This window comes from Dipodomys merriami, unplaced genomic scaffold, assembly GCF_024711535.1.
Source record: "Dipodomys merriami isolate MVZ:Mamm:240054 unplaced genomic scaffold, mDipMer1.0.p SCAF_11, whole genome shotgun sequence".
Lineage (NCBI taxonomy): Eukaryota > Metazoa > Chordata > Mammalia > Rodentia > Heteromyidae > Dipodomys > Dipodomys merriami.
Window position 1 is genome coordinate 49,553,829 of NW_027202382.1, and position 21,940 is coordinate 49,575,768.

The following is a 21,940-nucleotide window of genomic DNA, read 5'->3' on the forward strand; positions in this document are numbered from 1 at the left end:
GTTTTTATTATTTCCATAAAATGGTCTAAGGTTAGATGGGTTGACCAGAATTCTTGTCTACAATTCTACTGGTTACAAGCATTCTACCCAGTGACGTGTCACAGATCTGAATTTTGTCAAGATCGGCATTAGCCAGGCGCTGGAGCTCATCTCTGTAATCCTAGTGATTTGAGAGGCAGAGATAGGGAGGATCGTGGTTTGAGGCTAGCCTGGATACAAATCGGCAGGACCAACTTGGGACGTGGTGGTCTGTACCTGCCTTTCCAACAAAGAAACAGAAATCGGAGGGCCATGGTTGAGCGCCCTGGCCAACAAGCTAGACCATCTTTTATAAATACTGAAAGAAAAGGGGCTTGGTGGTGTTTCCAGTGGTTGGTTGCACACCTGCCTAGCAAGTGGAAGGCCCTGAGTTCCAACCCGGTACACCCTCAAGAGGGTGGGGGCAGGCTTCTGCTGGCGTCAGCACAGCTGACGTCCGGCATGTCGTCCCTTGACACTAGTGCTGGGTTCTGAGTGACTGCCACCAAGCTCGGCTCCCTGCCAGGCACTGCCACTGCAGCCACGGCAAAGCTGCTTCGTGTGACTCACACTGAACACCCGCATTGCCATTTAAAGCAATGGCTCTCCTTTAGTCCTTGAGAAAATTGGGAACAGGCCAGCAGAGCTCAGGGTCATGTGAGGTTCTGAAGGCAGCCATTATAAAAGTGCTCCGACATTCAGGCAGTCTGTTCAGCCTGGCTGCCCCGACTTCCCACGCACCGAGGAAGCCGAGTGCCCAGTCATGGTCCGCGCCGGCGTGCGGTCAGGCCTGGCCTGCAGGGAAGGGTCCAACGGGTCGAAGAGGCTCATAGGGGCTCTTGTCACCACCAGGGAGACTAAGTCCCATGGGACCAGGTCCCTGGCTTCACTGCCCACAGCAGCTTCCCATGAAGACACCCCCAGGACTCAGGACCACACGCCCTGCAAGGTGATGCCTGCCTGTGCTCTTTCCTCCTGCATCGGGGGGACACTGCCCCTGTGCAGACCCCAAAGTGAGGACAGACCCTCCTCAGCCAATAGCTTCTACACGCTGCTCAGGGAGCTTCTGGGGCCCTGGGTCACAGCATCCAAGAGATCCAGGGATCCGGAGAGCTGCCCACAGACATTCCACACTTCTGAGTATGGAGGACAGAGGGACTGTGGAGAGGACAGGGCCATGGGCTCTGTGGTGGGCTTACTAGACACACAGCCAACCACAGTGGACTGTCCACCTACACACCCGACCACAGTGGACTTTCCAGACACACCTGACGGCGGGGGACTGTCCAGACACACACCCGACCATGGTGGACTGTCCACCTACACCTGACCATGGTGGACTGTCCAGCTACACACACACGACCATGGTAGACTGTCCAGACACCCAACTGTGGTGGGCTGTCCAGACACATACCCGACCACGGTGGACTGTGCAGACTCACACCTGACCGCAGTGGACTGTCCACCTACAAACCTGACCGCGGTGGACTGTCCACCTACACACCCGACTGCGGTGGACTGTCCTACACACACCAACAGCGGTGGACTGTCCAGACACACACCCAACCACGGTGGACTGTCCACATATCTGACAATGGTGGACTGTCCACCTACACACCTGACCGCAGTGGACTGTCCACCTACATAGCCAACCACGGTGGACTTTCCAGACACACCCAACTGTGGTGGACTGTCCACATATCCGACCATGGTGGACTGTCCACCTACACACCTGACCGCAGTGGACTGCCCAGACACACCCGACTGCGGTGTACTGTACATATCTGACTGTGGTGGACTGTCCACCTACACACCTGACTGCGGTGGACTGTCCAGACACCCAACTGCGGTGGACTATCCAGACACACACCCGACCACGGTGGACTGTCCAGACACACACCCGACTGCAGTGGACTGTCTACCTACACCTGACCACGGTGGACTGTACGGCTACACACACACACCTGCAGTGGACTGTGCACCCACACACACCCAACTGCAGTGGACTGTGCACCCACACATACCCAACCGCGGTGGACTGTCCACCTACACACCCAACTGCGGTGGACTGTCTACCTACACCTGACCACGGTGGACTGTCCAGTTACGCCTGACCACGGTGGACTGTCCGGCTACACACACCCATCCGCGGTGGACTGTGAACCCACACACACCCAACTGCAGTGGACTGTGCACCCACACATACCCGACCGCGGTGGACTGTCTACCTACACCTGACCACGGTGGACTGTCCACACACCCGCCCGCAGTGGACTGTCCAGACACACACCCGCCCGCGGTGGACTGAGGCACACGGCTGACTCAGCACTTTCCAGCTGTGTGTCTTGTTGTGTCCTGGGAAGGAAGGTGGCGCCGGCCGTCATTGCTAGCGGTGTCTGGTGCTGAGCCCGTGGCCCGTCAGCCGCAGCAGGCCCAAGGCTGGCCGGCTCCCGTGTCCGATCCCTGCGCCCGCTCAGGACGGCGGGGAGCAGGCCCGAGGCCCGCGGAGGGAGGCCGGGAGCAGGCCCGAGGCCCGCGCAGGTCCACGCAGGGCGGCGGGGAGCAGGCCCGAGGCCCGCGGAGGGCGGCGGGGAGCAGGCCCGAGGCCCGCGCAGGGCGGCCGGGAGCAGGCCCGAGGCCCGCGCAGGTCCACGCAGGGCGGCGGGGAGCAGGCCCGAGGCCCGCGGAGGGAGGCCGGGAGCAGGCCCGAGGCCCGCGGAGGGCGGCGGGGAGCAGGCCCGAGGCCCGCGGAGGGCGGCCGGGAGCAGGCCCGAGGCCCGCGCAGGTCCACGCAGGGCGGCGGGGAGCAGGCCCGAGGCCCGCGGAGGAAGGCCGGGAGCAGGCCCGAGGCCCGCGCAGGTCCACGCAGGGCGGCGGGGAGCAGGCCCGAGGCCCGCGGAGGGAGGCCGGGAGCAGGCCCGAGGCCCGCGCAGGGCGGCCGGGAGCAGGCCCGAGGCCCGCGCAGGTCCACGCAGGGCGGCGGGGAGCAGGCCCGAGGCCCGCGGAGGGAGGCCGGGAGCAGGCCCGAGGCCCGCGCAGGTCCACGCAGGGCGGCGGGGAGCAGGCCCGAGGCCCGCGGAGGGAGGCATAGAGCAGGCCCGAGGCCCGCGCAGGGCCCGCGGAGGGTGGCCGAGTCCTGGCCCGTCACCCCCATCTGCCCCACAGCGAGGACGACGCTGCCACGGTGTACCGTGCGGCCGCGATGCTGAACATGACGGGCTCCGGCTACGTGTGGCTGGTGGGCGAGCGCGAGATCTCGGGGAACGCCCTGCGCTACGCCCCGGATGGTGAGTGCGGGCCAGAGGGCGCGTGCGGAGCTGGGGCACCCGGGGCGGGGCCTGGCCAGGGCCTAAGCCGCAGGTTCGTGCAGGCATCATCGGACTGCAGCTCATCAACGGCAAGAACGAATCGGCCCACATCAGCGACGCGGTGGGTGTGGTGGCCCAAGCGGTGCATGAGCTGCTGGAGAAGGAGAACATCACGGACCCGCCGAGGGGCTGCGTGGGCAACACCAACATCTGGAAGACTGGGCCGCTGTTCAAGAGGTGAGGCGGGCGGGGCCGCGGGGCGGGGCCTGGACGGGCGGGGGCTCGAGGGGGCGGGTCTCTGGGGCCCTGGTGTGTGGGCGTGGTCGCTGGTGTGTGGGCGTGGTCGGGATGGAGAGGGGCGGGCCACTCCGGGGCGGGGCTGTGGTGTAGGCATGGCCTCGAGGGGCGGGCCTCCCTCTCCCGGGGCGGGGCCTCGGGGGCGGGGCTGTCTGGCCAGGTGGGCCTCAGGTCCGGCTAGTAGGCACCCTACGGACTCAGTGGCTTGGTAAACCGCCCATTTTCCTAAAGCTAACGTCAGTCAGCCTGTGGCTGCCTCCCTGCTCTGCTGTCCCCACCCGTCCACGTCCACGCTGCAGCCTGCCTCGCGGCCCTCGGGGGAGGCTCTGGCTGCAGGCCGGGCCTGGAGCTCCTGTGGGGGCTCAGGAGGTCAGCCAAGGAGGCAGACGGACTGTGGGATCTCTGAGCCTGTAGAGCCAGAGTTAAGAGAACAGTTACCGAGGGTTAGGGTGAATTCATACCTCCTGACACTCAAGGCAGAATAGTTGCTGTTGGTGATACCCATAACAACACACGTTGGTGCAGAAGCAGACTGCGCACGTGTACACACACCCATGAGTACAGAAACTCAAAGAGGAACCTGACACAGGTGCCACAGCACATGTACGGGGCCTCTCCATACAGGTGACCTGACACAACCCAATGAGTACAGCATTCATACACACACAGCGAGTCCAGGCCGCCTAGTGGTCAGACCAGATGTCAGGCTCGGTCAGCTTCCCTTGATTACTGGCAAGTGAATGTCAGTTGGCAAATGGCTTACACCTGTAATCCTAGTTACTCAGGAGATTGAGATCTGAGGATTGTGGTTTGTAGTCAGCCTAGACAGGAAAGTCCCTGCGACTCTTATCTCTAATAAACCACCAGAAAGCCCGAAATGGAACTGAGGTGATAGAGCACCAGCCCAGGGACAGCACCTAGTACAAGCCCCAGTTGCACACACACACACACACACACACACACAAATAAGAAAGCAAACAAACAGGATGGCTGCTGTGAGGATCAAATACCCCCACTCCGGAGAAAGCCCTGGACACAGACTCTGCCTCCCAGGGTCCACTTACTAGTCGTGCTGTCCATCTGGCACAGCTAAGCGTGTCCACCGCTCAGCCCGGGGTCTGCCGCCTGCTCATCTTTCCTTTCTTGGGCTGGGGCTTCTGGGGGTGTGCAGGTGGAGAAAGAGCCTCCCTGCCTGGTCTCTGCCATGTGCCCCATGTCCACATCACGCCCCTTCACGTCTATACCACGCCCCCTTGTCGACAGCACGCCCCCTCAGTCTACATCATGCCCCCTCATGTCTACACCACGCCCCCTCAGGTCTGCACCACGCCCCCATGACACCATGCCCCCTTCACATCTACACCCTCCTTCTCATGTCGAAACCACGCCCCCCAGTCTACGCCACGCCCCCTCAGTCTACGCCATGCCCCCTCAGTCTACGCCACGCCCCCTCAGTCTACGCCACGCCTCCTCAGTCTACGCCACGCCTCCTCAGTCTATGCCACGCCCCCTCAGTCTACACCACGCCCCCTGCAGGGTGCTTATGTCTTCCAAGTACGCGGAGGGCGTGACTGGCCGCGTGGAGTTCAATGAGGACGGGGACCGGAAGTTCGCCAACTACAGCATCATGAACCTGCAGAATCGCAAACTGGTGCAAGTGGGCATCTACAATGGCACCCATGTAGGTGGGGGTCATGAGGGGGTGGGGGCTGGGGCCTTAGGGTCCTGGGGCCAAGACCCCTGCGTGGCCACCCTCCATCTCATACTCCCACCCCCAGGTCATCCCGAATGACAGGAAGATCATCTGGCCAGGGGGAGAGACGGAGAAGCCGCCAGGGTACCAGATGTCTACCAGGCTAAAGGTGGGGACCCTAGTAACGCAGCACCCCACCCGACACTCTACTTCCTCCCTAAGGCCTAGGCCAAGGGGCAGTGAGGCCAGAGGAAGCCAAGTAGGGAGAGCTGGGCTGGCTCCCGGCAGCAGATGAAGCAGGCGGGAAGGGAGGCAGGCAACTGCACCTCCCCCCCCACGGTCTCACACCCATCTGTCCCGCCCAGCTGGGCCTGGGGCAGTACATTGGCAGTACACAGGTGGCTGGGCCTGGGGCGGTACATTGGCAGTACACAGGTGGCCTTGGCGTCAGATTGCTCCCCTGAGGCCTGGCCCTCTGCATAGCTTTTTCTTCCAGGTGGCCCATCTCTTCCATGGGCTTCCAGAAGCCCCTCCTCTGGCTAGTCTCTTTTCTTCGCTCTGACTGCACACTTCTTCAGGCTCATCCATGGACTCTGTCCTTCTAGGTGCTGTTTGGGGAGTCAGACCACACCGCAGCACCTCTGCCGGTGTCACATACCACCCGTGGCAGGGCTTTAAGTATCATGTGCCCAGTGTCCCCAGGTTTTTATGTGTCTCGACCCCGTTTGCTTTCTGAGTCCAACCCTGGAGCCTGGGACCAGCTCCTAAGGCCACCCCTCAGGACCTTAGAGGGCCAAGATCCCCGTGTGGCCACTCTACATCTCATTCTTCCACACTTCCCCTCCCCCCCCAGCCATCTTTTATGTATGTCTGTCCTTCCCCACGATAAGACAGGCTTTTCCAGCTCCAGTGTGGTGTTCCCTTGCCTGTCAGGTTCCTGGTATTGAAGTCTGAATGTATAGTCAAAACACCCATGGCCTGAGGACCCCATTAAGGCTATGAGGCCCAGATATTATTTACTACTTTATTTCTAGCCTCACTATTTTCTCTAAGGGCTACCATATATCACTTGTGTAATAGAAAAACATAATGAAGCTGGGCGCCAGTGACTCATGCCGCCTATAATACTAGCTACTCAGGAGGCTAAGATCTTTTTTTTGGGGGGGGGTCTGGTTGTGGGGCCTGAACTCTGGGCCTGGGCACTGTCCCTCAGCTCTTCAGCTTAAGGCTAGCGCTCTACCACTTGAGCCACAGCACCACTTCTGGCTTTTTTTCTTTTTGCTTATGTGGTGCTGAGGAATCGAACCCAGGGCCTCAGGCATACAAGGCAAGTGCTCTACCACTGAGCTACCTTCCCAGCCCCAGGAAATTAAGATCTGAGGACAGTGGTTCAAAGCCAGCCTGGGCAGGAAAGTCCATGAGACTCTACTCTCCAGTTAACCACCAGAAAACCAGAAGTGTCGCTGTGGCTCAAGTGGTAGAGCACTAGATAGTCTTGAGCTGAAGAACTGAGGGACAGTGCCCAGGCCCAGAGTTCAAGCCCCACAACTGACCAAAAAAAAGAAAAAAGAAAAAGAAAGAAAAGAAAAGAGAAAGAAAAAAAAGAAAAATGTAATGAAGCCAGGCACCAGTCCATTGTCTCACGCCTGTAATCCTAGGTACTCAGGAGGCTGAGATCTGAGATTTCTGGTTCAAAGCCAGCCCAGACAGGAAAGTCTATGAGATTCTTTATTTTTTTTTCTGGTTGTGGGCCTGAACTCTGGGCCTGCGCGCTGTCCCTCAGCTCTTCAGCTCAAGGCTAGCGCTCTACCGCTTGAGCTACAGCTACAGCGCCACTTCCGGCTTTTTTTTTCTTGCTTATGTGGTGCTGAGGGATCGAACCGAGGGCCCCATGCATGCAAGGCAAGCGCTCTACCACTGAGCCACCTTCCCAGCCCCAAGTCTATGAGATTCTTTTTATTTTTTTTTATTGTGAAAATACAGAGGGGTTACAATTACATGAGCAAGATAATGAGTACATTTCTTATCAAGCATTGTAGCCTCCTCCTTTGTTTCCCCTTCCCATCCCTTCCCATCCTTCCCCTGCCCCCTCCAATCCTCCCTGCCCCCCCCCCACCAAAATTGTAAAGTTCGTTTTCGACATAACAACTTGTATGGTCTATGAGATTCTTTTTTTTTGGGGGGGGTCCAGTTGTGGGACTTGAACTCTGGGCCTGGGTGCTGTCCCTCAGCTCTTCAGCTCATGGCTAGCGCTCTACCACTTGACCCACAGTGCCACTTCCGGCTTTTTTCTTTGTGCTTATGTGGTGCTGAGGAATTGAACAGAGGGCCTTTGTTTCCTGAGTCCTCGCCAGTGGAGGCTCTGTCCTCCCCCAGCAGACCTCCAGATGAAGGCTCTGTCGTCCCCGGCAGACCTCCAGGTGAAGGCTCTGTCGTCCCCGGCAGGCCTCTGGTGAAGGCTCTGTGCCACTGCCCATCATAGCCCAGGCCTGTGTGCCCCCGTGCCTCTGTGTAGCCCCGTCCTGTATGCTCTCTGCCTTCCCCATCACCAGCTCTACTTCAGCATCTCCAGGTCTTCCACTACCAACCTGCAGGTCCTGAAGGACAGGAAGGGAGACGGGCTGAAGCTTGCATGTAGAGAAGTACTGACAAGAAAGAAGGGTTAGGGTCACAGGCTTCTCCTGCGGAGCCTGAGCCACGAGGCCAGTGGAGGACAGTCAGGTGCGCTGGCGAGCCGCCAGTGGGCAGGCTCTGGCAGGCTCCTGCCGGGGTGGGCAGTTTCTCCTCCCTGAGCAGCAGAGCATGAGCCTGACACTCTGCACAGACCCACAGGCTCAAGTACTGTGAAAGCCAGGACCTGGCCAGGTGACCACAAGAAGGGAGCAGTATTTCAGGAAGTTTTTCCTTAATAATTTTTTGGGGGTCTTTTCCTTTTTCTACTGTCAGTCCTAGGGGTTGAACTCAGGATCTGGGCACTGAGCCTCTTTATGCTCAAGGCTAGCGCCCTACCACTTGAGCCACAGTGCTGCTTCCAGCTTTTTCTAAGTAGTTTATTGGAGATAAGAGTTTCATGAACTTTTTTTCTTGGTCTGGTGTTGAACCGCAATCCTAAATGCTCAGCCTCCTGAGTAGCTACAATTACAGGCTTAAGTCTCCAGTGCTGGTGTTTTTATTTTGGGTCCGGTGTGGGACCTGAACTCTGGGCCTGAGCGCTGTCCCTCAGCTCTTCAGCTCAAGGCTAGCGCTCTAGCACTTGAGCCACAGTGCCACTTCTGGCTTTTTTCTTTTTGCTTATGTGGTGCTGAGGAATCGAACCCAGGGCTTCAGGCATGCAAGGCAAGCGTTCTACCACTGAGCCACCTTCCCAGCCCCAGTGCTGGTGTTTTTAATTTTTTTTTTTTTTTGGTCAGTTGTAAGGCTTGAACTCTGGGCTTGAGCGCTGTCCCTCAGCTTTTCAGTTCAAGACGAGTGCTCTACCACTTGAGCCACAATACCATGTCTGGTTTTCTAGTGGTTTATTGGAGATAAGAGTCTCACGGACTTTCCTGCCCAGGCTGGCTTTGAATCGTGATCCTCAGATCTCAGCCTCCTGAATAGCTAGGATGACAGGTGTGAACCACTGATGCTGGGCCTTTTAAAAATATTTTTATTGGGCTGGGAAGGTAGCTCAGCTGTAGAGTGCATGCCTTGCAAGCATGAGGCCCTGGGTTCGATTCCTCAGCACCACATAAACAGAAAAAGCCGGAAGTGGTGCTGTGGCTGCAGTGGTAGAGCGCTAGTCTTGAGCTGAAGAGCTGAGGGACAGCGCCCAGACCCAGAGTTCAGGCCCCATGACCGGCAAAAAAAAAAAATATTTTTATTGTTATTATAAAGGTGATGTACAGAAGGGCTACAGTTACATAAGTCAGACAGAGTACATTTGTGGGCTGGGAAGGTGGCTCAGTGGTAGAGTGCTTGTCTAGCATGTATGAAGTCCTGGGTTTGAATACTCAGTACTACATACACAGAAAAGGCCAGAAGTGGCGCTGAGGCTTAGTGGTAGAGCTAGCCTTGAACACAGAGGGGATCAGGGACAGCACCTAGACCCTGAGTTCAAGCCGCAGAACTCGTAAGGAAAAAAAAAAAAGTACATTTGCTTTTTTTTTCTTTTATGGCAGTCCTGGGCTCGAACCCGCTAGGCAGGAGCTCTGCTGCTGAGCCCAGCCTCCAGCCCAGAAGGCACTTGGACGCGTTGGGGCCGGCTCCTCCCTGGGGGCTGAAAGGGGTGGACGCGCGGGGCTCCAGGGCCCCGTGGCCAGTCGTGTGTGACTCAAGCGGAGGCCTCTCCCCCCGCAGATCGTGACCATCCACCAGGAGCCCTTCGTGTACGTGAAGCCCACCATGAGCGACGGGACGTGCAAGGAGGAGTCCACGGTCAACGGCGACCCGGTCAAGAAGGTCATCTGCACTGGGCCCAACGACACTTCCCCAGGCAACCGTGAGCTGGGGCGGGGCCGGCGCCCGGGGGCGGGGCCGTGGCCTGGAGGCGGGGCCGGTCTGGGGGCGTGGCCGAGGATGGGGCCAGCCAGAGCCCGAGGGCGGGGCGGGCCCGGAGGCGGGGCCGGACCGGGGGCGGGGCCAGGGGCGGCCGTATGGGCTGCGGCCGTGGTGACCGCGCCTCCACCCCTCCCAGCACGACACACCGTGCCTCAGTGTTGCTATGGCTTCTGCATTGACCTGCTCATCAAGCTGGCACGAACTATGAACTTCACCTACGAGGTGCACCTGGTGGCGGATGGCAAATTCGGCACCCAGGAGAGGGTAGGCCTACTGGAAGGGTGGGCCGGAGGGAGGAACCTTGGGTGGGCGGGGCCTCCCCAGGCCTCGCCCCGTGGGAGGAGCACGGAGGAGGCAAAGGAGGGGCCCCAGGAGGGGGGTTGGTGCTGAAGCTGAAAACACCAATGGGTGGAGCTTGAGGCTGGGTGGAGCCTATGAAATGACGGAAGCTATGGACTGGGCGGAGTCGTGCGGTGGGTGGGACCTTGGAATGGGCGGTGCCAGCAGCTAGGCAGATCCTGGGAATGGGTAGAGACTTGGTTTGGGCAGAGTCGAGGTGGGTGTGGCCTGGTGGTGGGCGGGGCCTGGCAGATGGGCGGAGCATTGTCCTGGGAGGAGCCTTGGCTGGACTGTCCGGAGCAGGTTAGTCCGGGGTGGAAGGTCCCGTGCAGTCGCTGTGCCAACCCTCCCCACAGCACCTTTGGCTCTGTCGCCATACAGGTGAACAACAGCAACAAAAAGGAGTGGAATGGCATGATGGGCGAGCTGCTCAGTGGGCAAGCAGACATGATTGTGGCACCACTGACCATCAACAATGAGCGGGCGCAGTACATTGAATTCTCCAAGCCCTTCAAGTACCAGGGCCTGACCATTCTGGTCAAAAAGGTGGGCAGAGGTCAGGTGAGGTGGGATGTGATCCTGGGATGCCCAGCAGCGCTGACCACCTGTCTGCCTGCAGGAGATCCCCCGGAGCACCCTGGACTCGTTCATGCAGCCCTTTCAGAGCACACTGTGGCTGCTGGTGGGGCTGTCCGTGCACGTGGTGGCTGTGATGCTGTACCTGCTGGATCGCTTCAGGTGAGGGCCACACGGAGCCAGACACCTCCATTTATTAGGTGGGCAGAGCTGGGAAGGGGTGGGGCGGGACACTTCTCCCGCCCTCTCTCCCACCTGCCCTTTGCACCCTGCAGTCCCTTTGGCCGATTCAAAGTGAATAGTGAGGAGGAAGAGGAAGATGCGCTGACCCTGTCATCTGCCATGTGGTTCTCCTGGGGTGTCCTGCTCAACTCTGGCATTGGAGAAGGTGAGGCTATGTGCCGGGCCCTGCCTGCTCTGCCCCGTCCCTGCCCTGCCTGCTCCGCCCCTGCCCTCCAGACGCTGACTGGAGTCTGCCTCCAGGTGCGCCCCGAAGCTTCTCGGCGCGCATCCTGGGCATGGTGTGGGCCGGCTTCGCCATGATCATCGTGGCCTCTTACACTGCCAACCTGGCTGCCTTCCTGGTGCTAGACAGGCCCGAGGAACGCATCACAGGCATCAATGACCCACGGGTAAGGCCTGGCTGGGCTGCCAGAGGGGACCAGAAGTCTACCCGAGGCAGAGCCTGAGGAGCAGCTGCAAGCTGTGCCCTCTGCCCCTGCAGCTCAGGAACCCCTCCGACAAGTTCATTTATGCGACTGTGAAGCAGAGCTCGGTGGACATCTACTTCCGGCGGCAGGTGGAGCTGAGCACCATGTACCGGCACATGGAGAAGCACAACTATGAGAGCGCCGCAGAGGCCATCCAGGCTGTGCGGGACAAGTGAGCGGGCTCAGAGCGGAGCTGCGTCTCGCTGAGCGGGCTGGCAAGGGGGGGCAGGGGGGCCTCCACATGCACACACACAGGACAAGAGGACCCTGGGGTGTGAGCGGGCAGGGAGCCCATTCATGCCAGGACCCACAACCCCATCTCTGCTGACAGCAAGCTTCACGCCTTCATCTGGGACTCAGCTGTGCTGGAGTTCGAGGCTTCCCAGAAGTGTGACCTGGTAACCACAGGAGAGCTGTTCTTCCGCTCTGGCTTTGGCATTGGCATGCGCAAGGACAGCCCCTGGAAACAAAATGTCTCCCTGTCCATACTCAAGTGAGTTGGCCCAAGCATCTGTGTCTACTCTCCCCAGTGCCGAGCCAGACTGCAGCCAGTCCCTGTAGCAAGCACAGGGACTGACTGCATCTGCCTGTGGCAGGCCCCAGCCCACATGGGTGTGTGTGTGTGTGTGTGTGTGTGTGTGTGTGACACAAGGGGGGAGGAGAGCACTCCTGGCCCCCACAATCCTGCCCTGGCTTACGCCACACCCCAGGTCCCATGAGAATGGCTTCATGGAAGACCTGGACAAGACATGGGTCCGGTACCAGGAATGCGACTCTCGCAGCAATGCCCCCGCAACCCTCACTTTTGAGAACATGGCAGGTAGGCCTTTCAGCCTTCTGTTCCCCTCCACCAACGTGCTCACCTGGGGACGGCTCTCCAGGGGCTGCAGTCTCTGAGCCAGCAACTGAGCCCTCAGGTCCCACACAGGGGTCTTCATGCTGGTGGCTGGTGGCATCGTGGCGGGGATCTTCCTGATTTTCATTGAGATTGCCTACAAGAGACACAAGGACGCCCGCAGAAAGCAAATGCAGCTGGCCTTTGCAGCCGTGAACGTGTGGAGGAAGAACCTGCAGGTAGGGCAGGCCACCCTCCGAGGCCTGGCGCCACGGGCCCGGCCTGGCCGCGCCCCTCCTCCGTCCCTGAAGGCTGTGGCTCTGGCTCTGGCTCCCGTGGGCAGGACTGGAGCTAGGAGCCACGGCCAGGGCCAGCGGTGAGTGCTCCCGGGGCACAGGTGCAGCCCTGGTAGGAGGCTGTCCGCAGGTGGCCATCCCACTAATCTGGGTCAAGGGAGGTCGCACGCCCTTCTCCAAACCTCTGCCTGGCCCCTCTGTCTCCAGAGTCCGCCTGCCAGCACCCATTCCGTAGGAAGGCAAACAGGCAGGGTAAGACAGGGGTCCACCTGTGTGCAGCCCATGGATCTGAGATGCATTTGGCCCCCGATGCCCACCGCCCCTGGACGCTCTTGGGGAATCCCCTTCCTGGGTCCTTCAGCTCCGTGACTCTTATCTGCATGGGCTGGCCTGCCCTGCCTGGTGCCCATGCCCTGTCCATGGGGACTTCCTGCCAGCGGAGGGCAAGGCCGCTCGTGGGGCAGTCACAGCGCTCCGGGGTGGGGACAGTGGGCCCTGGGCTGGCAGCCTCCGGTCAAGGTCTGGTTTGCTCATCTCTTCTCTTTCTCTGGGTGCCTTCCTGGAGCTGTGTCCTGAGCTAACCCTGGCATTTCAGTGAGGACGGTGGGGACAGGGCTGCTGGAGCCCTCATACCTCTCATCCGCCCGTTCTTGTTCTTGGCTACAGGTCCCCTGGGGACCGGGCCACAGCCCTCACTGGTGGGCACAGGGCGACCTTGGTCAGACTCCAGGCCAGCATCCCGGAAGCTGCCTCTGTCTGTTGCTCCAAATCCATCTGGACACCTGCCTTGGCCCTGGGCCTCTTCCGAATCTTGGTGTGTGTCCCCCTTGGGGTCAGCAGCCTGCACAGAAGGGCAGCTGATGTGGCATGAAGGGCAGTGCCTCCGGTCCTCAGGGCTCCTCAGGACATCTGTAAGCCAGGGCCACCCGGGAGCTGGGGAGCCAGGCCGACCTCCCAGGAAGAGAGCCAGCGGGACCCCGAGTCCAGCCCCAGCACGAGCAAGGTCAGGCCGGAGACCTGGGCCAGAAGAAGCCACAGTCAGTCCGTCTGTCCAGCACAGGGAGGCAGACAGAGCGAGGGCCCGAGTGGCCAGCCAGGCCTGGCAGCGGCCCCAGGAGCAGACGAGGGCAGGTGTGGCCGCCACCCCCAGCCATCTAATCACTTATACATATTCATTTTAGGATAGAAAGAGTGGTAGAGCAGAGGCTGACCCTAAAAAGAAAGCCACATTTAGGGCTATCACCTCCACCCTGGCCTCCAGCTTCAAGAGACGTAGGTCCTCCAAAGACACGGTAAGGGGGGCCCCCCAGTCCCGCGTCTTCGAACCTCCCCGCCCCATGTCTGCCTCCCCTCCTTGGCCATCCCACCCCCGCACCCACTTCTGCCCCGGCCGCCTGGGCGGCGCCGGGCTCGGCCCCCAGCACGGCCCCCCGCACACACCGCGCTGCCGCCAGGGCTCTTCCGCCCCTCCCAGCCCTCTCTGGCCCTCAGCTTCCCTCATGTGTCTCTCGTTAGTCTGCCCGCCCCTCCCCCATGCCGTGACCCCCCACGCCATTCAGAAGCCGTCTCATGTTGTCGGTTGTCAGTCAGTCAGTCAGCCTCACCACCTCTCCGGGCCGCGCCTGGACCCTGGGAGCCAAGTGGCCCTGTCTCAGGTTACCCCTGCCAGGAGGCCACACTGCTCCCGTGCCGCCTCCCCGGGGCCCCGCCGCCCTCATTCCGCCCTGCGGGGCGGCTCTGATGTCCCATCACGTCCGTCTGTCTGGCCGCTGGCCCTGCCCCCCAGACACCTGTCACCTGTTTCACCAGAGCCATGCGTGTCGCATCTTCCATGTGGTCTCTGTGTGGGCGGGGGCTGGGGGCTGGGCCTGGGTCCATCTGGGTGGATGGCTGGGGCCTAGCGTTGGAACCGGCCCCTGGCTGTGGGGCTGTCAGGGGAGGGGGGACAGACGGGTGGCTTCCATCCTGGTGGAGCAGGGTCCTGTCTGAAGTGTGGTGACAACTCCAGATCTGAGGACAGCTCAAGTAGCCCTCTGAGCCCCGCCTGAGCACCAAGGCTAACATTAGGGCTCCCATGGGGAGGCCTGGAAAGGAGGTTCTCAGAAGGGCCAGGAAGGAAAGGCCAAGACAGGCCTCAACTCTTGCTCCTAGACACCCCCTTCCCCCACAACCAGTCAGCACTAGGCCTCCAGTCTTTTGAGCCAGAGCCTTGTCTCCTGCCTCAGGGCACCTGGAATGCACACTTGGACTACAGACCCACACAGCACAGGGCCTTGCTGGAGATACTCTGACTCCCCAAGGCAGCCCTGGCAGCACAGACCTCAGCCTACAAGAAGCCCCCCCCAACCAGTGGGGCACCCCAAACCAGCTTGCGTCCCAGGGAGAGACCAGGATGTGCCCAGGAAGCTCTAGGGTGGGACCTCCAGGGGGCCCCAGAGGTCTGGCTGCCCCATGGCCCAGGAGGTGCTGGCAACCGGTGGGGAGAGGCTTTGTGGACCAGAGCAACCGTGGCTCCAGGAGTTGGGGCAGGCACAATCCCCAGGACGGCAGGCCATGCGGGCCGGGCAGAGTCGGACCCAGGCCCCGCCAGGGGGCGCAGGGAAGCAGGAGAGGGCAGGGTCTGAGCACGGGGGACTTGCTGGGAAAGAAGACATCTCCTGGTAGACAGCAGCAGCAGCGTCCGGAGGCCAGGTGGCCACAGGGGAGGACGCACAAAAGCCCGGCAGGTGACAGGCCACGCTCAGAGGGTCTGCGCCCTCGCGGGGGCTTGCTCCCGGTGGGCGCTCCCCGCCTGCGCGGGCAGCGAGGACTCTTCCGGGACCAGCCCTGCTGCCGGGTGGCATCTCCGGCTGGCCCGGCCCTGCGGGGCTGCGGGGGGCGGCGGGGCGGGCGGGGGGCTGCGGGGGGCGTCCGGCCGCTGCGGTCCTCGGCCCCCGTCCTGAGGCCGGCCCGGGCGCCCGGGGCTGGGCCCCTGACGACCGGCGGCCGGCGGGTATTGATTGTTGGTTCTTATTTATAGAGCACCGGGGGTGGACGCGGCGCTTTGCAAAACCAAAAAGACACAGTGCTGCCGCGACGCGCTATTGAGAGGGAGGAGGGTCCGCTGCAGCTGTGTTCCCGTCATAGGGAGAGCTGAGACGCCCCGCCCGCCCTCCTCTGCCCCTCCCCCGCAGACAGACAGACAGACGCGGGACGGCGGCCCGGCCACGCAGGACCCCGGAGCTCCACGGGGTCGGGGAGGAGCACCCCCAGCCTCCCCCAGGCCGCGCGCGCCCGCCCGCCGGCGGCCCCCCACCCCGAGCCGGCCCGCACCCGCGCCCGGCCCGCACCCGCGCCCGGCGGCGGGGCTAACGGGCCGCCTTGTCTGTGTATTTCTATTTTGCAGCAGTACCATCCCACTGATATCTCGGGCCCGCTCAACCTCTCAGATCCCTCGGTCAGCACCGTGGTGTGAGGCCCCGGAGCCGCCCACCTGCCCCGTTAGCCCGGCCCAGGACACTGATGAGTCCGGCAGCTCGGGAAGGCCCGAGGGAAGCCCGCCCGCCCGCCCGCCCGCCCCAGAGACTGCCCGCCCGCCCCGCCCGGGCCGCCCCTGCGCCCGCCCGCCGGGACCCAGGTGCCAAGCGGAGGACGGGCCGAAGCCGAGCCGGCTGGGCAGGGCCGCGGGGCACGCCGGCGGGGACGGGGAACCCGGGCGGGGCGGCTCCCAGCGGGGCGAGGCCTCCGCGGCCCCCGCGGCCCCCGCTCCGCGCAGCGCGCGCGGGCGCGCCCCGAGTCCGCCGCTCGCGCCGCACCCCTCCTACGACCCTTCCCCCGCTCCACCCTCTTCCGCCGGGCCGGCCCTGCCCGTCTCCCCGTACGCCTCCCGGGGGCGCCCGGCGGCCCCCGACGCCCGGAGGGCTGAGCCGGCCCGGCCCGCGGCCCGCACACCGCAGGCCTTTCCAGACTCCAGACTGCCTCCGGCCCCGCCCGCCTCCCCGGCCTCGGAAGCCTGCCTGCCTGCCGCCCGCCCGACCCCCCGGCCCGGCCCGGCCGCCCCGCCGCTCCCGGCGCCGCAGTGCGCAGCCGCGACCCCCCGCCCGCGCTCAGTGGAGATGCCTAAAGGAATGTCACGAAATTTTCCATTCTGTGTCGCTTGTTGTCGCCTGGGGGGCGTGGAGGGGGACCAGGGCTGCGGGGAGTCCAGGGGGCGAGGGGACGCTCGCTGGGGCTCCCGTGGCCTGCTCAAGCTCGGGGGTCTGCGGCGGCGGCGAGGCCCTCGGGGCCGGGGCCGGGGCGGGGAGCAGGGCCGGGATCGGGGCCGGGGCCGGGTCCAGGGCGGGGAGCAGGGCCCGGGCCGGGCGGCCTCCGGGGGGGACCGCGGGCGGAGGCGCGGCGGCGGCGCGCGCGGCAGGCGGTGAGCGCCGAGCCCAGCGCCAGACAGGTGGCCAGGCTGGCGAGGAAGGAGGCCGGGCCGAGCGCGTAGACCACCGCCAGGTCCCGCGCGGCCAGCGGCTGCGCGCAGTGCCGGAACGCGGCGTCGGGGAAGGCGGTCAGGGGGCGGAGGGTCCGGCGCCCCGGCGCCACGCAGAGCAGGGTCTCAGCCTCTGCGGGACACGGGCTCAGCGTCAGGCGGCGGCCGGCCCGGAGCGCCCCACCCCGCCCCGCCGCCGGCCGCTCACCTGCCGCGGGCCGCGGGTGTCCGCGCAGCCAGGCGCAGAGCGGGCGCAGCGCGCAGCCGCAGGCCCAGGGGTTGCCGCGCAGGCGCAGCGCGCGCAGGGCCGGCAGCCCGGCCAGCAGCGCGGGCGCGAGCGCCGACAGCCCGTTGTCCTGCAGGCTCAGCGCCCGCAGCAGCGGCAGCGGGCCCAGCGCCGCGGGGTCCAGCAGCGCCAGCCGGTTGTCGGCCAGCGAGAGGGAGCGCAGCGCGCGCAGCGGCGCGAAGGTGCCCGGTGCCAGGGCTTCCAGCCGGTTGGCGCTCAGGTCGAGCCACTGCAGCGCCCGCAGGCCCCAGAAGGCGCGCGCGTGCACGGCGCGGAGCGCGTTCCCGCGGAGGTCCAGGCGCACGAGCGCCTGCGCGCCCGCGAAGGCGCCGGGCGGCAGCGCGCTCACGGCGTTGTGGTCCAGCAGCAACTCCAGCAGGCGCCGGCTCAGGTCCCCGGGCACCGCGGGCAGCGCGAGGCCCGAGCAGTTGGCCCGGCCGGCCGGCGCGCACGCGCACGCCTCGGGGCAGTCGGGGACCCCGACGGGCGCCGGGGCCCAGACCCACCTCACCGACAGCAGCAGCAGCAGCAGCAGCGGCCTGGGCCGCGAGGCGAGGCAGGGGCTTCTCATGGGGGCAGCCCGAGGACGAGGCCCTGCGCCCGCCCGTGCGTCTCGGGGGCCCCGCTGACCCGGAGCGTGTCCTTGCGGCGCCGGCCGGGAGTCAGCTCCCGGTCCAGCACCCGGCAGTTCCTGCCCCACGGCTGGGCCAGCGCACGGGGCGGGGGCCAGGCCCGCAGCCAACGCCCAGCACGCCAGCCACCTGCCCCGCAGCGCCTGGCTCTTGGCCCTGCGCCCCGGGTGGCGCCTGGGCAAGTAGGGTCAGGCCCACCACCATGACCGTGCGTGCCGCTCCACTCAGGTCTCTGCTGCTTGGCTGGGCAGAGGGACCCATGTGGAGAACATAGGATCGTGTCATGCCCTGGTGGATGACAGACCTGGCTCAGGGGACAGGCCCTGAGGTGAAGAGGGGCTGCACACTAGCGGCAAGAAAGGCAGCGGCCAGTGCCTCAAGCCCCCTCTGGAACCCCAGGGGTCTCTGTGGGGAGGGGACCGGGGTTGGCCCAGGCCTCCCAGCCATGCAGCTCCCCCGCAGTTGAGATCCTATCTATCTTGGGACATGAGGGCAGGCAGTACGGAGAGGGCTCAGCGTCCTTGTCTACTCTGTGCAACAAAGCAGGAAAATGCAAGGAAGAGCTGGCTTGCCAGCTTGGGCAGAAGGTGGAAACCCCAAGGGTACGGTTCCCTGTCTGCACCCAACACACACACACACACACCATGATGCAGCCTCTAGGGGCTCTGGAAACTTGGAAGGAGGACAGGGCACAATCACTGAATACTGTTTAATTTCCCTGCCCAGCTGCCTTCCGCTCTAGTCTGGCGGTGGGGGTGGGGCCAGGGGTGGGCACGGTTCCTCTAGGGTAGCCTCCATGGGGATGGTCAGGAGGGCGCTCTCCTCCAGAGATGGCATCATGGAGACTTCCAGGTCAGGGTCCATGAGATGGGACTCCACGTGCACTGAGCGCAGGTCCACTCGGTCTTCCTGAACCCCAAAGTGCCCTAACACCCTGCATGAGGAGGGTGGTCAGCCCGACTGGCGGCAGGGCAGACTGTCCGCTTGGGACAGGGCGCTCAGTGCTACTGGGAGTGCCGCCCGCGAGGGACAGCAAAGGGACAGCACACCCCCAGACCTCCCTTGGCACTCACCTCCTGTCCACGTGTCTGGGACATGTTTCACTGGGGGGATAAAGCTAGGTGTGAAAGGCGGAACAGAGTTGGAACCCTCTCCCCAGTCCACATCCAAAAAACACTGCTGCCTGTGGCGACATCCCACCCGAGGGGCAGAGGCCCCTCAAGGCCTGACCCCCTCCCGCAACTCCCAGCGCCCGGGGCTCACGCACCCCTTTGCTTGAAAGACGCCGATCGCCACCACAATAAGGGCACAGATGCAGCTGGCACTGACACCGGCCAGCACCACAATAAGGGCAATGAGGGCCTCCCGGCTGAGGCCCAGGCTGCATTCACAGTAGGTTCCAGCTGCAGAGACAGGGCCAGGAGGCCAGGCACCAGTCACCTGCTGGCTGGGCCTGCCTGGGAAGGGGAGAGGCTCTGGCTGGGGGAGGGGCTGGGGCCAAGGAGGCACCTGCAGCAGGGATGAGCAAGAGGGACAAACATATCAGGCCCACGGAGCTGCCAGCCAGGCAGGAGTCAGGCAAGGGGGCCATGTCCAGGCCCCTGTCCCACCACACACCTCTGGACAGAACTTGGGAGGTAGGGGGGCCTGTCGGAAGGCGCTGACCTCACAGTGGGGTTCTGAGGCATGGAATGGGGGTGGGGCCTGGACCCCTGGCCAGCCGGGCTTGCTGCCAGGCTCCGGGATACCAGGAGCCCTGGGCAGGTGATGGGGGAGGGTAATGGGGCAGGGTGATGGGGCAGGGTGGAAAGGGAGTTAGGGGTTATGGTGAGATTTGAGGCAGGCAATGGTGAGTCTGGGCCTTGAGGACACACACACAGTGCCTTGTAGTAAAGAAGGTGGGCTCAGGCCTGGCCTGGTGTGGGGATGGGGCCTGGGCTCTCTGGCTTCTGGTATAGGGGATTGGGACTTGTATTTTCTCTATGGGCTTCAGGGCTAGGAGTAGGCCTGGACTCCAGCCAACTGTGGGCCCCTCCCCCCCTCCTGGGATCAGCTGCTTCAGGAGAGAGCCCCCCCACTGCCAGCTAAGCCAAGTCCAGAGGATTGCTGGCTCCCAAGGGATCACAAGGCACCCAGGAGAGTGGGAGAAGGCACTGGCCCTATCTGTCCAAGCAGGACCCAAGTTATGCTCTCAGAACATCCCTTCTTTGAGTTCGGCCTCCAGCCTACGTGCATATTAGAGTCCAGCTGGATGCCAGTGACTTGTGCCTGTAATTCTAGCTACTTAGGAAGCTGAGAGCCAAAGATGGAGGTCTGATGCCAGTCCATGCAGAAAAGTCTACAGGACTCTTACCTCCAACTAACCAGCAACAAGCTGAAAGGAGAGGTGTGGCTCAAGTGAGCGAAAGAGCTAAGCAAGCATGAGCGGTCTGGAGTTCAGACCCCAGTGCTCAGAACTATTACCTTTGTAGAACAGGCAGTTGGTCACCTGCAGGCTGGCATGGTGAGAGTTAATTCTCTTCCCTGAACATGCCATCCAGGCTGGGGTGTGGAGCAAACCCACCCTACCACCTCCTTTCTTGCTCTAAGGGCCTGCCAAGCAAACCAGACTGAGCAGGAGCCATTGCCAACCCCAGCTGACTGGGCCAGGCCCCACAGGGACACCGGGGGAAGGTATGACTGACTTGTAGTCTGTTGCCAGGGACCTCCTTGATCAGACTCAGGTGTCCTGCCGCCAGGGTCGTGGGGACCCAGCCAGCACCCTGCACAGCCTATGCACTCGATGCGCCAAGCTGTGCCCAGGATATCTCCTGGTCCTGCAGACACCACTAAAAAGGGAGTCCAGGGTACAAGGCGTGCCCGAGGGGTTGGCACCACCACCCTGCCTGGCCAGCCCCTCAGGTTTACATCCTGGTGAAAACAAAGGCACACCTGCCCAGGGCCAGGTGGTAGCCACGGGGGTGGAACCCAATGGCCATTTCGAGAATGGTGGGCCCTACAGCTCTCAGGGCTTCAACTGCCACCAGAACTGGGGGGGTACAGAGACGCAGCGACAGCACTAGGCGATGAGGTCCGAGAGCCAGGGGCAAGCCACCGTTAGCTATGTCTCTCCTAGGCCTGTGTGAACGCCAGGCGAGGTCAGGCTGTGCTGCCTGAGGCTGAAAAGCAAGTCACTTTTGACTTATTATTTGGTGCTAGAAATAGAGGGCCTGTACTTACCTCAGCCTTCTGAGTGGCCAGGACTACAGGTGTGAGCCACTGTACTTATCTCAGCCTCCTGAGTGGCCAGGACTACAGGTGTGAGCCACTGTACTTAGCCTCCTGAATGGTCAGGACTACAGGTGGGAGCCGCAGCCGCCCAGTAGCAGAGTGCGTTAGAGGGAAAAGAGAAGCCCTGAAGGGGCTTGCCCTCAGGACCAGAGCTCTGGGCATGGTGAGGGGTAGCGCTTGTTTCGCACCTCCCATAGCAGACAAGGGGAAAGCAGGAAGACATCCGGGGCATCTGGGGCAAGGGAGCAAGCGGACACTGGGTGTGGCTTGTGCACCTTGGCAGGAGCAGGTTCTGCAGGCAGCAGGCTACAAAAGGCCTTTGTTCCCTTTAAGAGAGCACTCTGGGGCAGGGCGCTTCCTGCCTGGAGGCAGCAGCTCTGGGGCAGGGAAACAGTAGCTTTACCCGGTTCTGAAGTTCCTCAGCCACTGTGGTGCTCAGGGCACTGGCAATGTGGAGGCTTTTACTGGTATGTCCTCTGGGGTGGCTGGACTCTGACCCCGACCACAGGCCCAAGGGACAGGGAGGAATTTGCTGAAGTGCTCACTCATGAGCCCTGTGGGCCACCCCCTCCCCCCGCCCCCACCCAAGACCTCGGCCCTCTGGACCTGCCCAGGGCCTGTCCTGGACTAGCTCTTTACTGCTGGACAGGTGCAGAGCTCCTGACAGCCAGGCCCCTACGACAGCTGCAGA

The 21,940-nt window shown here is 62.9% G+C and overlaps 3 protein-coding genes across 10 annotated transcripts in view; 1 reads left to right on the forward strand and 2 right to left on the reverse strand.

Annotated features, from left to right (window-relative positions):
• Grin1 (glutamate ionotropic receptor NMDA type subunit 1) overlaps positions 1-16,730 on the forward strand; it is a 31,692-nt gene extending 14,962 nt beyond the window's left edge. For 2 of the 8 annotated variants that reach the window (XM_070015143.1, XM_070015136.1), the window contains 16 exons: positions 3,184-3,305; positions 3,389-3,563; positions 5,160-5,304; positions 5,402-5,485; positions 9,652-9,793; positions 9,989-10,116; positions 10,573-10,737; positions 10,811-10,929; positions 11,043-11,155; positions 11,251-11,399; positions 11,492-11,649; positions 11,809-11,970; positions 12,188-12,297; positions 12,406-12,551; positions 13,790-13,900; positions 15,628-16,730. In XM_070015143.1, coding sequence (XP_069871244.1) covers positions 3,184-3,305; positions 3,389-3,563; positions 5,160-5,304; positions 5,402-5,485; positions 9,652-9,793; positions 9,989-10,116; positions 10,573-10,737; positions 10,811-10,929; positions 11,043-11,155; positions 11,251-11,399; positions 11,492-11,649; positions 11,809-11,970; positions 12,188-12,297; positions 12,406-12,551; positions 13,790-13,900; positions 15,628-15,744 — 2,146 coding nt within the window. In that variant the 3' untranslated portion in view covers positions 15,745-16,730. The remainder of the gene's footprint in view (positions 1-3,183; positions 3,306-3,388; positions 3,564-5,159; positions 5,305-5,401; positions 5,486-9,651; positions 9,794-9,988; positions 10,117-10,572; positions 10,738-10,810; positions 10,930-11,042; positions 11,156-11,250; positions 11,400-11,491; positions 11,650-11,808; positions 11,971-12,187; positions 12,298-12,405; positions 12,552-13,789; positions 13,901-15,627) is intronic. The other 6 variants (XM_070015137.1, XM_070015138.1, XM_070015139.1 and 3 more) reach the window with 3 other exon arrangements.
• Lrrc26 (leucine rich repeat containing 26) lies at positions 16,726-18,036 on the reverse strand. The gene is made up of 2 exons (XM_070015144.1): positions 17,270-18,036; positions 16,726-17,194 (listed from the first exon to the last, which is right to left on the reverse strand). Exons 1-2 carry the CDS (start codon positions 17,916-17,918, stop codon positions 16,833-16,835), a joined length of 1,011 nt encoding a protein of 336 aa, XP_069871245.1. The 5' UTR covers positions 17,919-18,036; the 3' UTR covers positions 16,726-16,832.
• A 646-nt stretch (positions 18,037-18,682) lies between these two features.
• Tmem210 (transmembrane protein 210) lies at positions 18,683-19,619 on the reverse strand. Its single transcript, XM_070006974.1, has 4 exons — positions 19,489-19,619; positions 19,247-19,382; positions 19,053-19,082; positions 18,683-18,913 (listed from the first exon to the last, which is right to left on the reverse strand). Exons 1-4 carry the CDS (start codon positions 19,568-19,570, stop codon positions 18,718-18,720), a joined length of 444 nt encoding a protein of 147 aa, XP_069863075.1. The 5' UTR covers positions 19,571-19,619; the 3' UTR covers positions 18,683-18,717.
• Between the last annotated feature and the right edge of the window lie 2,321 nt (positions 19,620-21,940).